Genomic DNA, 12972 nt, shown 5'->3' on the forward strand with positions numbered 1-12972 from the left:
GGCAAGAGTGACTTAACCAGAACCCATGCCAGGAAACTGTGGTGAGCTATGACTGTCCTTCTGAACATCATGACCACCCTTTATCTTTATAATGGGTTGAACCAAAACTAGAAATAAACACATCTGAAGTTCCTCATTTTTGCTTTCCCAGATATAAACACTACCGTTTATGTCAATGTCATGATTTTTTTTGTTGTTGCCAGCTTATGTCTTGTAGACTGGTGAAGGATTGTTTTTATTTTATGGGAGGCAAAGAAGGATGCTTCACATGTCATTACAGCAGCAGAGTACTTACTGGTGTGGCATTGGCAAATTGGTGCCAATTAAAGGTGCAAGGAGAAGAAGCAGGTGCTTCTTTGCATCTTCTCACAGACATACAAACTTTTTGACTAGCAAGAGGATATCTGAAAATGAGTTTTCCCCTTAAAAGTTAATGATTGGCACAGGAATTTAAAACAAGGAATAAAGCTGCCTTCCTTGAAAGACTCATTTAAGTCATTTTCTCTCTTGATTTTGCACTAATGCTAAATTTCTGCTATCCCCTGTGCAAAACTTTTTTGCCACTGCAACTGCAAAAGTAGGAGGAATGTCACCAATGAACAAGGTTGTTGAAAAAGAATAAGTGAGTCAATTCCACATGCCTCCATTTAAAAAAAAAAAAAGGCAAAAATACTGTTTAAGAAGTTAGTTAGAAGTCTAAGCCTCCAAAGAAGTCTACCTTTGAGATTGACAAACATCTTGAAGTCCATAAGCCTCAAGCATGAAGTCATATCACCTAGTTCTTAATCAATTTTGTTCAACATGGAAATGGTTGTATATTTTTTAACCTTCTCTGATTCCTGTAACTGTTATGAAACTTACAGACTCTTATGCTTGGAAATCATTTCCCCTGCTTTTAGCTAATGGAAGGACAGGTATGCAATGAGACCTAGAAAACACAGTAAATAACTTCCATGTCTACTTTAAATTCAACACTTTGGAGCGAGTCTTCAGTCGCAAAGCACCACCAGACCTGTAGTATTCAAATTGCGCTTAGAAATGCTAGAAAATGACTACAGGGGAACTGCTGATATTCTGCGTATCTTGTAATTTGTCAGGTTCACGCGTATGTAAAAAACATGACCTGCAGTTTTTAAGGACAGTCTTGAGCCATTGGTATTTTAACATAAAGATGGCTCTGTGGAGATGCATTGGAAAAAAAGATGACCAGAACTTAGTCATCCTTTTTCCTTTTATTGTTTTGATGGCGATGGTGCTGCTACCCATATTACAAGTAGGTATAGCCTTGCTCGTCTCCATTTTATCCAAGTTAAGGATGACCCTTGGTACCTGGAAAGCTGCCTGATTTGTGTTTGTCAGGCTGGTAAATACCTACTTGTGCAATAGTACTTCTTTATGGGAATAGGTCTTTCCCGAATTTCATAACAAGTTTGCTGCAGGTAAAAGCAGACTCTGGTCTGGATGAGGTACAAACTTGTGCTGCATTTCAAATCAAACTTAGAGGTTTTAATGGTGAAGAATATTTGTATTTTAACACTAGTTTTGTTTTCCTTGTTGCTCTTTGTTATGTAGTGGTTGAGCCCACAAATTGGAAGCATGAGGCTAAAAGCTGAAGAATGAAAGAAGAAACGAAAAGCCATATGGCAATAGCAGGAGTTCCTGCCAGCCCACCTTTAGGCTCGTGACAACATGCCCTATAGTTAACCTACAGTCAGGAACTAATTAATGACACAGATGGAAGCGAGCTAGCATATGTATTCAAAGTAATACCCCTAAGGTTTTAATCAGCATCTTTCTGTGGTAGACATCTAAATTGCCATGGAGTGATTTGCAAAATATGTGTAGGATACACATGGTAAAGACAGTTTTGTGTAGTGGCTGAACTGAGGGATTCTGAGCAAGAACTCCCCTGTTCTCCTCTGGTTCAGCAGTGATTTGCTGTGCAGTCTAGGGTAAAATGTTTAACATACTTGTGGGCTTTAGGCTACCCAGGGGGAAAACATGGTTTCTGATGTGGTTCCTCCTCACCTAAGCATGTTGCAAATGATTGCAAAGCATTTTGGAGGCTTTGATAGCATGGTCTCCAAACAGTGTTGTACAATTGGAGAGTCATAGCAGCTTAAGTACCAGATTTCTTAGCTTTTGCAACCTCTTTTCCTCTCCATAACTACTAATAATCTCTGGTAAGACAGCTTTGCTTTTGATTTTGAATAAGATGGTGACTTCTAGCTAGTCTGTTATGCTGTAGAGGTATTGGAAAGGGAGAATACTTAGCTGTTTCCAAGACTAATTGTGTAATTTAATGTTTCTTGCTTTAACTTTCTCTTTCCTCCCCCACCCCCAGCTATTAGAAGAGAAGCTGTCCTTCCCTGCAGCATAGTAGGATCTGCTTACATGAAGGGACAGGTATTGAAGTTTTTCTAGAGACGTGTTTATTTAATGACTGAAATCTCATATAGAAACCTACCCTTTGGAGCTTAAGGGCTCTTACAGAGAGAACAGTGCTTTGCTGGCAGCAAAGCCACTTTCTTCAGTGGGGGGTTGTGCATGAAACAGGACACCCAAGTGAGAAACATTAGGTGGTGTTGGGCTGGATTTTGCATACTTCTCGTTATAGACATGTCTGGGCTGTTTGTGTGTTTATATCAGTGAGGGAAGAGAGGAGCTAGCCTGCACACCTAGAAAGCTTTTTTCCTTCCTCTTTAAACTGTATTACCAAATATGCGTGTATTCCTCAGGAGTCCTGAGGAAGCTGTTTTGCTGAAACCTGTCACATTTTGTTCTGATACAGCTATTAGCTATAGTTTAGGTTGTGACCCCATCTGATTTTCTGACCACATAAATACTGGGTCACCTTTGCAACTGATAGAAATCTATGAACAGAACACTGTGGATTTATACCAGGCAGTGACTGTGTCCACCAGAATTAGGTCCACTGGAACTTACTGCTTCAAGGAACTTCAGTAATTTTTGTGGAAATAATTCCCCATGATGCCACAATCTGTTGTATCTGGTGGCAAGTATGAAAAGTCAGGAACCATATAACTTCATTTTTAATTAGGGAAGGGAAGGTCCTAATATCCATGTAATTCACAGAAATCACAGTGTAACACTCCTTGGTGAAAGAAATTACGCCATTATACAATTGGGAGAAGGCAGGAGTTGGATAAATTATTTTTTCCTGTAAGACTGCAGGGGCTTTTTTTTTTCTATTTGTTCCATTAAATGTTTGTACCTTGAGCAGTACAACTAATGAAGCTTGTTTTCAAACCCTTGCATCTTTGCCAGATGTACCTCCTTACTCCTTCTTGTGATTCCAAACCCTTTCCCTTTGTGGAGCTTGTGGAATGAAAGCAAAGATACAAAAAAAGTGTTGTAAGTCCGTAAGTCTACTGATGTTTACCTAAGGATGGAGGAGGAGAGGAGCTTATTTGGGTCAGTCGCATGCTGGTTATACAATGTGACCCTGTGTATCCCTCTATTGAATCTGGTTGAAGTTGGCCCCCAGACTTAAAATAGATTAGGGATAGAGTACCAGCCATAGCAAGTGCAAAAGTCTTGTTTCAGCATGAAACCACTTAGAAGGTGGGGAAAAAAAAAAAGCTGACATCTATAATGCTTTGAAATCTGTGGTAAGCTGCATTGTCGTTATAAAATATCAGTGGTAAAAGAGCACTTCTTGCCAAAGTGTTTTCAATACAGTTGTGTTAACATACTGACATAATTTTCCAATAGTGTTATCTCCAAAGATAAAGCTGTTGTCACAGCAAGAGACATGCAGGGCTGACTGCCCAGTGAATTGGATTAGACTCCCAATGAGCATATCCTTATACAAAGTTCTCATTACTCCGTTAACGTTGATTGAGGTGACTTTGCAAACCTACAAATTTCTGCTTCTGCTTTGGTTCTGCTCCCATGTAACTTAGGACTTGAATACTCCCAGTGGAAGCTTTTATTCTTTGCCCTGTGTATGGAAATTATTTCCGTGGAGATGCTGTGCTGACAGCTGGACTGAGCATGTGTCAAGAAAAATCCACACACAAGGGCAGACAGCCAAAAGATGATTGAAACACCACTGGCAAATGCAGGAGTATTGTTAATACCTGTCAGGGCTCTTACAACAAGCATTTCTGGTTTCTGGTTCATGCACATCACAATGTACTAATCTGCTGCATTTCAAGTACTGGCTATGGCTAAAAGTAAGGTATTCTCTTACAGCAGTGCCACATACAGTCAGGGTCTTGGCAAAGGTAAGAGTCTTGCAACAAGCAGGTGTAGCCCTTGCTCTCCTCCCCTCACCCTCTTGAAAACACTGCCTGCCCAAACCGCTGGTAACTGCACCGTCTGATTATGCTTTTTAACTATTGCTTTTCCTTGGCAAATCTTCACTTATGTTTCTGTTGAGTGCATAATGTTCTGTAGGTCCTAAGGAAGCTGCCATTTACAGCAGAACTGATGCATGTGTGTGATGCTTTACATGCTGTTCAATAGTTTATAGGCAGTCTGTGAGATCCAACCTCAGCTGGTGCAGGAACTTCTGGGTTGTTCCAGGGCTGCTGGACACATGTCACTGTTCAAGGGATCCAGCTCGTACTAGATTGCACGCAACATGATCTGTTCCTGCTTTTGGGTGCCAATTATCCTTTACTTCAGTGTGAGCTTCATGTGTGTACTTGGCAGAATAGCTTAGTCCTGTGATGATTCAGTGCAGTGTTTCATACCAAAGAACCATAGTGAAATGGAAGACAAACCACAGATGCTGCTCAAAGGTCTGAGGTTCTGCCTTACTGTTGTTTTGCACACAGGTTGAATTAGCATTTTATAAAGCTCTAGTGGCTATTGAAGCAAATTATTTCAGAGAACTGTAATTATCTGCCCCCATGGAGGAACCAGATAGTATCTTGACATGGAGTAATTACTTAATGGATTGGTTTCAGGAGTTTCATGGGGGGGTGGGGGGAGGGCGGCGGGAGTATGTACTCTATTCTATAGGTGAGCCTTCCTTTCACAGAGGTTGCTTTAATGTTATTTCTGAATGACCACAGTAATGGCATGAACATACCTTGACGTATATGCTAAAAAGATTCAGGCAGTTTTATGAAGTCAGTTTTGAAATTGGCATTTGCTAATGCACAGGTTTTGGGGTTAGAAGTATCATCCCTACTGTACAGTATTTCTGATATGGCAATAGAAGTGCAGCATGTTACTCTACCCATGATATTTTGAAAAGCAGAAATAAACCTGTTGGTAGTGCTTTTATTTGTGGAGGACATTCATTGCATATCTTGGGATTTCAACGTGAAATTTTGGGGAAAACTGTTGTGGTGAAGCATACTGTGTTTGATATGAATGGTAGCACACACACAAGCTCCTTTGGGAGCTAAGTTTCTTTGTTTGCACGGGAAGTTGTGATTCCAGCTGTAGTTTGAGTGCCCTGAGTGTGGTATGCTGTATGAACAGCTGGAAAGGCAGTGAGTGTGTCACTAGTTCAACAATCAATTCCGATTATCAAAGTATAAAAATAGTGCACATCTCTTCTAAAGATATTGTCTCTCTGAAAATCTGTGATACCATCTGTGAATCTGGTCTGCTATTTCTTCACTTGTACATACTGTCAAAACTCATCTTTCCTGTTTACTGGTATGGGCAGACTGGGTCTGAGATCTGTCCAACAGAGAACCTGCTGGGAACACCTTGTAGTCCTGAACTTAGCCAATTTAAGTATAATATAAGCATGTTTACAATGAGTCTGTTCTGCACCCATTAAAGCAACTGAATTCCCACTCAGAGCTTTGAAGCAGGCTGTTTGAGTGTCTAGAAAGGTGTGAGCAAAGTTTGTAGGAAACTGTGATACACAGCTCTGTGAAAGATCAGGACTGTGATGTCATGGCATTATTATTTTGCCATTATTTTCTTTGGGTTCTTTCTCACCTCTGGTGAGAGGAAGAAGCTGTGATTTCTGTATGTATTGGGGAGAGAGTCCGATAAAACCTTGGAACCCCACCAAAAATGCCTTTTAGTGCTTTAGACAGATGCATGATTTCCAGAGCCATTGCTGGCATTTCTTTGCTCTCAGAAGCTGTACCTCAGACAACATTCAGCAACATAAGATAAAAGCAAATTTCTCATGCTAAAAGTTGTAGTTAAAGCTAACACTACTTGTAACTTTGCTTGCTGTTTATCTTGGGCTTCAAAATACTTCATAGTCTCGGCTATCTCTGCCATTAAGACTAAGTAGATTTCATTACCTCAGGGAAAACCAACATGAGAATAAAAATGAAATAGGTTTATTCTTTCTGACGTGAAGCAACAGCTTACAAGAATACAAATTGGATATGGGTGTGCATGTATATCTATTGGGGAGTGGGTGCTTTATTTGCAGTAATAAAAAATAATTATATAGTTTGCTGCATAAATAGCCTCAAGGATAACTAGCGTGTGTCAGACATCCAGTTATGCATGTGATAAAGGTTAATACTATTTGTTCGCAGTACATTTAGTCTTTGCAAATCATGTGCTGACATGCATCCCATTTTGATATCTGTTCACACACTCTGGTAATGATGCATAAAGCAGAAACTCATGCCTGTGGCATTCAGTAGTATTTACTAAATTGAACTTTTGTGTAAAGATCTTAGAAAATGGCAAGGCACAAAACGAATGTCACTTGCTGCTAATTTTATCTTCCTCCACACACTCCTTTCTGGAGAATAAAGCATGAATCTATTCACTACTGAAAGTTACTTCAACTTGCTTGGCACATATCGGGATGCAGAAAAGTAAGTACATGTTCTCAGCTGTTCCTTGGGTCTGTCTGCTGGAAATGCAACCTGTTAAGCTACTGGATTTCTGTTTAAAATAACTAAAAGTAATGAAATAAAACAATTAACTGGTCAATCCTCATTAAATACAAATACTGAAATAAATAGTACAGCAAGGTAATTGACTGCATATGTAAACAGCTGTAGATAATTGACATAACCTTCATTTAATGAGCCTCCTTCCCATTAGTGGAGATGACTGCCACAATTGTGTCCTTACTCTAGCTGTAATTTTATGGACTTTATTGGAGTACGAAGTAGGTAACGTCTTCCTGAGATCCGATCTTCTGGGTGACCTCTTTTTCATTGCTACAGCTTCACTCTGCTGCATGAAAGCAGAAGAGGCATTCTTGCGGCCGTGAGAATGGATGGTGTTCACGAAGCTGGTCTCAAACGTGATTTCTGACAGACACGTCTCATGTCCTGAGGGAATAGGTTAAGGCTTGCTCTCAGGGAGGCTAGTGTATATCTATGTTGTACAAGTTAGTGAGTGTACAGTGTATGGGACAACAATTGGACCAAAACTTCTTCTCCTAGAAAGGTCTTCAATCTTTTATGTCCAGAGATATGGCTGAACAGGAGTCCAAAAGGGTTGCAGCCTTTACTTGTTGTTCCTAGAAGGTGTAGAGTAGAGACCTGAACCTCCTACAACTGAGAAGGGAAGGAATGAGTGTATTATAGGACTACACATGCTGGAACATCAGTGATTTTTTTTTTTTTTTTTTTTTTTTTTTTTTTTTTTTTTTTTTTTCTGTATGTTTCTGTATGCATATCTTACTACAGCTAGTCATGGCTACTCTGTTTGTCTGGTATTCAGTTGTATTGATACCCTCAGAACGTGCATTATCAACCAGGTTGCTGCAGTTAAGAAAAACTCAGCACTGGTGAGCCTCCATGGGAAATAGTTTCTCAGTCTACCAGGGTAGCCTCAGGCATAGATGTACATAGAAATGCTGGGGCATCTCCGTGCAAGGTCTCATAGTGGTGGATATGCCCAGCACAGAAAGGGTCAATACCTTGCTCGGTAGTAACAGGCTAGGAAAATAGGAAAATAGTTTTCTCCCATGTTCCCAGCCCAGTTCCTCTTCCACACAGGGTGTCACACTGACTGGCTCATAATCAGAAGGATGTATAATAATATGTTAAGGTTTGGTGCTTACAAGACACTTATTGTAACAGGACAGGCAATACCTTTAATCTTTGCAATATAATGAAGATTTGGTAGTTGGGGAACAGAGAGGAAAAGGACTGGAGGCTGCCATCCAAAGTGTTTCCAATGACCGTATTGGTGCTACATTGGGATATTAGTCCTGCCTCACTAAGAAAGAGATGAACCATGCATTCATGTGTCAGTTCAACAATAGCTGAAAGGTTGTGTGATTCTACCCATGAAGTGAGATATCTTATTCTGCTATAGCATGTTAAACTAGTTGATTTTGAGCAACTGCTAATAAAAACTGCTACGGTATCTAAAATGAAGATAATTCCCAGGTGATAAAATATTACATCCTTATATTAAATCACTTGATATAATCTTGCTGCCAAAGATAAGGACTGTGTATAGTGTTCATGTCACTGTCAAGAAAGAGAGAAGAATGTTTTTACATCCTGCTTCTGGAGTTCAGCTTAGTCTGGGACTCATTTGCAGAGTAGTAGATGTTTGATCTGTGGTTGCTTGCTGGCAATATTCCTTGTATCTGTGCTGTTAAAGCTTACTTTGACATACTCTTCTACAGTTATAAATGGGAGGAAGAGGATTGGCTTTTAAACAGATATGTTTTCTTGTGTATCATCAGTATGTTACGTGGGTAATGCCTGTCTAAAAAATGCTGGTTTTCAGAGTCCAGTTGTACACAATTTCTTGCCATCCCAGATAATAGTGGTGGTTGTGTCATTAGATGGGATGTAAATTGATCAAACTTGACAGCAGTTTCCTTGCTAAATGGAAGGCAGAATTGATTAAGGAAGATTTAATGTGATATATAAAGTACTGTTAATCTGGTTACCAACCAGCTATTGGTGGAGGATGCTGAGGGCTTATCGAAGTCAATCTGTCCTCTGTTGTCTTCCTTTGAAGAAAAGCACCCACATGAGTGAAGTTGCACAGCCACTATTTTGTTTTCACATCCCTGAGAGGTAAACAGCCCAATGACAGTACCAAAGGATGTGGCCTGGTCCAGGGATTCTTCTCCTTTTTTCGCCTATCTAACTTGAAAAGCAACTGATCAACTCCAGCTGGTGTGCTTATCTGATGGGTGCAAACTTCTCCCTGTTCTGTGCTTGTCTTGGTGCCTCTCATGCCCTCTTTCTTTTGCTCTGGAAGGCGTCTTGGGGGGCCTATGTGCTCAGAGTCCACCAGAGTCAAGAACTGGCCAGGACCTCTGGGCACTGCTTCAATAAAAATAACAGGAACTTGGTTAGGAGCCAGAAGATCTGTTTTCTCTTCACTGCTCTGGTGGCCACAAAGTGTGATGTGGGTGCTTGGGGTTCTTTTCATTTTAGATTTTGTATTAAACAATTCTCTGAAAAGAGAGTGTATAAATATTATTTTTTTGTTCCACTGGCTCTGCATTTGTATGTTAGCTGAGCCACCCATTTTCAAGACTAGTTGTCTTGTCTCTCATTTGATAAAGGAAGACTAGCAATCTTTTTCCTTGTTTTGTAAATCACCTCTGGAATGCCTCTTTTCCTCCCCTTGAGGAAGAAATCTGATACTCCCTGTAGAATGTTTTAAAAATCCCAACATGAAAAAAACTGCAAAATATTAATGTTCTGCATTGCTAGAGCAAACACTACTCTCCTGTGAGTCATAGATGTCACGTTTGTTTAATCTTAGTAAATCTATGCCACAACAACACTATTAAACAGGAAGAGAGATGAAGGGATGAAGGAAGAGTTGTGCTGGGTTAGAAAGGATTCTTGGCGAAAATCTTGTTTTGTGGGGGCCTGGAGATGAGGGGAGCATGGACATAAACCTGAACACTTCCCACCCTGCCTTCATTAAGTACTTTAAGACCTACATTTTGGGCATTGCCTTTCTAGTACACATTTCATTTTATTTGTATGTTTTATGATAAATTGTCTTTCCGTGTTAAGTCATAAGAGTACTAGATTCCCACAGCATTTTTGCAGAAGATAAAGTAAGTATTTTCACACAGCACCCTGTTGGCAAACAGAAATAGCATTTACTCCAATGAATGTTGCCAAGCATGAGGTACTTCCAAATGAACTTCAAAAGCTCTGAAACATACATTAGCTGCTTTTTCAAAAATGTGAACAATGCCATTGCTTTCTAGCAAACAGAACTGGTGAGAACAGGGATCAAAAGATGAAAAAATAACAACTGCATGTGATAGATGTTGTAGTGGTGCTTTGGATCAGACAAAAAGCATAGCTCTCTGTCACTGCAGGATTTGGGGGGAGGTTCTTGTAACAGGACTTAAAGTATCTACTCTGCACTGAGATAGTGCAAGAGGAAACAACTTCTACCCTGAGGAGACTTAGCAAAGCGCTTGGGAAGGAGTTCATATGAGCTCCAAGCGGTTGGGAGTCCTGATAGGAGTGAGTTGTGCTGATTCCAAGCCTGGTGAGGAATTTCCTTACCAGCACTCCTTTCTGGTGCTACCCCTCCTCTCTCATTGAGGGCAGAAATAAGCATACACATAAACATCAAAGCATGACCCTTAACATGTGCCAGAATTTGGGGCAGAATGTGAGAGAAACAGGCAAACTGCTGTGTTTCAGTATGGCAGATGACCTGGTTGTGCTGGGTTTCATGATGGCCTCTGGGCTCTAATTAGGCATAAATAAATGCTTTGCCCACCTGAGAACAGGTGGTGTGGGGCCCTGGAAAAGTAAAAAACAGTGGTTCTGCTACTGTCACTTCAGTATAGCTCTTACCAGCTCTGTAATCCAGCATGTCCTTTCCGTGCTGTTCACATGATGCAAGCTATCTGTCCAGCTCAAGCTTAGTAAACTGTTCCAGGCCATTTTCTTGTTCTTTGTTTATGTATATATATACCTTCTACATTTAGATGAGAAACTGACCTGCTGAGACCTCAGAATTATAGGGCTTCTTTCTATGTTTTGAAGATTACTTTCAAAATACAAATGTAGTTTATCCTGGTGCTGCTCAGTTTTTTTGTGGGCAGAATGACGAACTATTATTTGCCATAAAGAGATCTTCAAAATCAAGTATTTACATTTGCACTTGAAATGGAAGTTTTGGCTTTCACAGCTGTGAAGCTGTCTTTTACTGCTGAAATGTTGCACTGCTAAATAGCAGTTCTGCTTTTGCTGTTACTTGAAATAGGTGTAATTGGTCAATAAATAAGGATTCTGCATAGCATCTAATATAATACTTGCTACAGAGAGGTTTTAGCATGTAAGAACAGACTTGCTGGGATCAATGTTGCCTGTGCTGCAGCATACGTTTTTTCTGAAACTCTAAATGAAAGAACACTCTTTTAAAAGAGGATGCTTTATCACTGGTAATGAGTTGCAACTGCATGCAGCACATGTCTGTAGAAAATACATAGTCTTGTGACAACTTGGGTGAATTTTTATTACTCCAAATCTTGTAAGTTAATTTATTTTTCTTGGTTTTAACAGTTCCACCAAGTGAGAAGAGTGATGACCATCCTTTTCTTTACTATGGTTATCTCATACTTCACTTGCATGAAAGCTGCCCCAATGAAAGAAGCTAGTCTAAGAGGACAAGGCAGCTTGGCTTACCCAGGTCTTCGGACCCACGGGACTCTTGAGAGCCTAAATGGGCCCAGTGCTGGTTCAAGAGGACTGACATCGTTGGCAGATACTTTTGAACATGTCATAGAGGAGCTTCTAGATGAGGACCAGGACATCCAGCCCAGTGAGGGAAACAAGGATGCAGACTTGTATACATCCCGAGTCATGCTAAGCAGTCAAGTGCCTTTGGAACCCCCACTGCTCTTTCTGCTCGAGGAGTACAAAAACTACTTGGATGCTGCAAACATGTCCATGAGAGTCCGGCGCCACTCTGATCCAGCTCGCCGTGGGGAACTGAGTGTATGTGACAGCACGAGTGAGTGGGTGACAGCAGCAGAGAAAAAGACTGCAGTGGACATGTCTGGGGCAACTGTCACAGTCCTGGAAAAAGTTCCAGTACCCAAAGGCCAGCTGAAGCAATACTTCTATGAGACCAAATGCAACCCTAAGGGGTACACAAAGGAGGGCTGCAGGGGCATAGACAAGAGGCACTGGAACTCCCAGTGCCGAACTACCCAGTCTTACGTGAGAGCTCTCACCATGGATAATAAAAAGAGAGTTGGCTGGCGCTTTATAAGGATAGACACTTCTTGTGTATGTACGTTAACCATTAAAAGGGGAAGATAGTGGATTCATGTTGTATAGATTATATTGAGACAAAATTATCTATTTGTATATATACATAACAGGGTAAATTATTCGGTAAAAAATAATTTTATGGACTGCATGTATGACTGAAGTTTATACAGTACAGTGGTTACACAGTCTATTTATTGAACATATCCATGACCAGAAGGGGAACAAAAGTCATTTGCGCACAAGTTTAAACAAACAAACAAACAAAAAAAAAAAAAAAAGAGAAAATCAAGCAAACAAAAAAGTCTGCATTACATTCCTCCATAACATTGTGGTTTGTCGCCGTTGCCAAGAATTGAAAATATAAAAAATTTTTTAAAAAAAAAGGATAAAATTGCATGCTGCTTCAATTGTGAATTAATGATAAACTGTCCTCTTTCAGAAAAATAAATTGAACCAAAACATTCTGTTTACATTTTAAACAGTAAGTATCTTTAGTCTGTTAGTATATATGTTTACTGCTTCTAACTTCTGATAGCGTTGAAATTAAAACAATGTCAAGGTGCTGTTGTCATAGTTTTACTGTTTCTCTTTTACTTTTGAACTCCCATCAGATTGAAAAAGAAAAAGATCATTACCTTATTCTGGATTAGAAACAAATTTGGTTTTTGTATGTTGTGAAGGTGTTTGCAATAGCAGTCCAACTACTGACAAAAAATAATAAAAAGAGGCAACTGAAAAAGAATGGTGATGTTCCACTTCACATTGTTGAACTTCAGGCTTAAAGACAACACTTATTTAACTGTATGACAACATGCTTTTTTGGTTG

At 39.9% G+C, this 12972-nt stretch overlaps 1 protein-coding gene across 5 annotated transcripts in view; it reads left to right on the plus strand.

The window, feature by feature from the left end:
* Positions 1–12407, plus strand: part of BDNF (brain derived neurotrophic factor) — a 37097-nt gene extending 24690 nt beyond the window's left edge. For all 5 annotated transcript variants that reach the window (XM_048307868.1, XM_048307870.1, XM_048307871.1 and 2 more), the window contains exon 2: positions 11433–12407. In XM_048307868.1, the coding sequence (XP_048163825.1) occupies positions 11433–12194 (762 nt within the window). In that variant the 3' untranslated portion in view covers positions 12195–12407. The remainder of the gene's footprint in view (positions 1–11432) is intronic.
* Positions 12408–12972: the final 565 nt, after the last annotated feature.

This window comes from Corvus hawaiiensis, chromosome 6 (genome assembly GCF_020740725.1).
Source record: "Corvus hawaiiensis isolate bCorHaw1 chromosome 6, bCorHaw1.pri.cur, whole genome shotgun sequence".
In the NCBI taxonomy this organism is placed as follows: domain Eukaryota; kingdom Metazoa; phylum Chordata; class Aves; order Passeriformes; family Corvidae; genus Corvus; species Corvus hawaiiensis.